Here is a 2,500-nt window from a genome sequence, read left to right on the forward strand (position 1 = left end):
TATTTTACAATATTTTATTTTCAAATTATTTGTAAAAATAACAATAAATATTTAAACTTCTCCATTCTAAGACAAAGAGGCATTAAATAGTCATCATGTCTAAAGAATATATAGTACATCACAATTCTTAGAGCTCCAACACAAAGTCGATCATTCCTGTGACGCTGTAAAAACCACTTCAATAAATAACTTAATAAGATTAGCTGCTAATCTTGTAAAGTTGCAAACTAGACGTGCACATATGCTCTTCCTACACTGAGACGACCTTGTTTGTCTGTTTCCTGACTACCCCAGCTGCCATCAAAATGGTCAGCCGGGGAAAATTGCCTCAGAAATATTAATACAATTCCCTGAGGGGATCTGGAAACCTTTAACCTTCAAATTAAGAATAAGGATTGGTTAAACTTAGACTTGACATTAAATAACTTTAAATAAGATGCAATCTTGCAAGTAGATTCAATTATACACTTAGGGGTTTTTTTTTCTACATGTAAAATATTAACATAGAATTTGGGGGAAATAAATAGGTATGAACTCTCAGGAGTTGTTTAAAGCAAGCAGGCGGAGGCTCATCCAGGCAGCATTGGATGGATCGCTGCTCTGCTTCTGAGGCAGGTCCTCCATCACCGTACAAGAGACTTCCCCTTTTCCCAGCTCAGCTGGACTTGTCACTGTCAGGAGAAAATAAGATGTCTTTATTAGGTGCACAGCATTCTTCGTTCTCCTGAGTTTGCCGAGGACAGCCTGGCCTAAGTGACCTTGGCCTATGATGGCTCTGCCACAGAGTAAACACCTCAGGCCTGCAGATGCCCTTCTATAGGATGGAGATAGTGTCAGGATCTGGGGTCCCCAAAACTAGAGCTATTGAAGCACCTTGTCTGTCATACCAGGTCTCACTTAACTCATGAAGTACTACTATGCTTTGTTTCTATTAAGTTTTAAGATAAAATGTCTCGAAAGACACAGATAATAGGTTTTCGTGGAGATATGTGTATATCAGGCACCACCAGTAGGCTAATTAATTATCAGAACGGTTATTATAATTGTGATGATAATTAATAATCATGATTGTAGTTCTGTGACTTTCCCTGATATGATTTTCGAGAGACAGAAGCCGTACTCTGATGAGGGTTACAACGTGTAAGCAAACACCACTCACCTCTTCAGTAACTTCTGGATGATTTTCTGAAGCCTGGGAGCTTGAGGGTTGAGACAAACTTCTTGACCATCCTTGAGAGTGGCTCTGCAGAGAGAAGTGGGGATCATTATATGGCATGAGGTTCCGCTGGGGTGAGCATGGGGCAGCAGGGGGTTCTGGGCTATTCTGGCAATGCCAGAGGCTACCCAGGGAGGCACTCACATGACTTCTGTCTGGGTGCAGTGCGGTCCTGGAGGGGTCACCGTCAAGCTCTGGATGTTCTCAAAATCAACCCTTGGTAGGGTCTTCAGGCACTGACAGCGCAGCTCACGGGCCACAACAGTCCCTGTAGGAGAAGACACTGGGTCAGCCACGCTGTGGGTGACTGTGCCCACCTGAGGCTCCGCCGGGAAAATCAGCCTGGGGTCCCACCTGAAGGTTGGTGGCTGGTGGCCATCAGCAGAAGCAGCAGAAGCAGTGCAGCATTGAGGAGCCGGCGGGTGGGAGGGGCCATGGCGCTGGGCTGAAGTGTGGTTGGAGTCTGGAGCGCGGGAGCTAGTGCCAAGTGCCCTGGCGCGATCTGGGGCTCCAGGGCCCCGCGAACCCCTTTTATACATGATGGCTGGAAGAGCCCGGAGCCTCAGGCTGGGGAAATTCCCGCAGCTCCAGGTCCCTGTGTCAGAAGAAAGATAGGGCCCCACCCCTGGGTTCGTGGAATGAGTGTGTGCGGACACATGCATGCTACTGGCTCTCCCTCCTTCGCTGCTTGCCCACTGCGGGACCCTGAGATGAGTTCTGACTCAAGTGCCCCCTTTCCCGCTCCCCGACCCCTCCCCAAGGACAGTGAGTGTGCAAGCGCTGGACTGACCCCCTGCGGGCGTGACTTAGGTGCAGGGACTCCAAAGCACCGCAGCGAGAGGGAAGAAAAAGTTGAAGGTAGAAATCCGCCACTGGGTGGCGAGAGGCCAATAGAGAAAAATAATTGACAGTTGGGGCTGAAGGATTTGCAGTTCAGAAAAAGCTAGGAGAACTGAGGTTTCTACCCAGTCCTCGTTTGTATGCACCCTTTCTGCCTCTGTTCTTATTTGTTTGGAGGTTTTTTTTCGGTGAGGTTTCAAAGCTAGAATCTTAGTTAGACAACTAATGATTTGTTTGATTTGCTTGATTTTAACATTTTCACACACACACACAAACAGAGAGAGAGAGACAGAGAGAGAGACAGAGACAGAGACAGAGACAGACAGAGACAGACAGAGACAGACAGAGACATAGAGACAGAGAGGGACACAGAGAGAGGCAGAAAGACAGAGAGAGACAGAGACATAGAGACAGAGAGGGACAGAGAGGGACAGAGAGAGAGGC

General features: G+C 47.4%; 1 protein-coding gene across 1 annotated transcript; it reads right to left on the reverse strand.

Annotated features, from left to right (window-relative positions):
* Cxcl3 (C-X-C motif chemokine ligand 3) lies at positions 1 to 1,725 on the reverse strand. Its single transcript, NM_001394590.1, has 4 exons — positions 1,571 to 1,725; positions 1,361 to 1,484; positions 1,160 to 1,243; positions 1 to 671 (listed from the first exon to the last, which is right to left on the reverse strand). The coding sequence occupies exons 1-4, from the start codon at positions 1,650 to 1,652 to the stop codon at positions 656 to 658; spliced, it is 306 nt and encodes a 101-aa protein (NP_001381519.1). The 5' UTR covers positions 1,653 to 1,725; the 3' UTR covers positions 1 to 655.
* Between the last annotated feature and the right edge of the window lie 775 nt (positions 1,726 to 2,500).

The sequence above is a fragment of the Rattus norvegicus genome, chromosome 14 (genome assembly GCF_036323735.1).
Source record: "Rattus norvegicus strain BN/NHsdMcwi chromosome 14, GRCr8, whole genome shotgun sequence".
Lineage (NCBI taxonomy): Eukaryota > Metazoa > Chordata > Mammalia > Rodentia > Muridae > Rattus > Rattus norvegicus.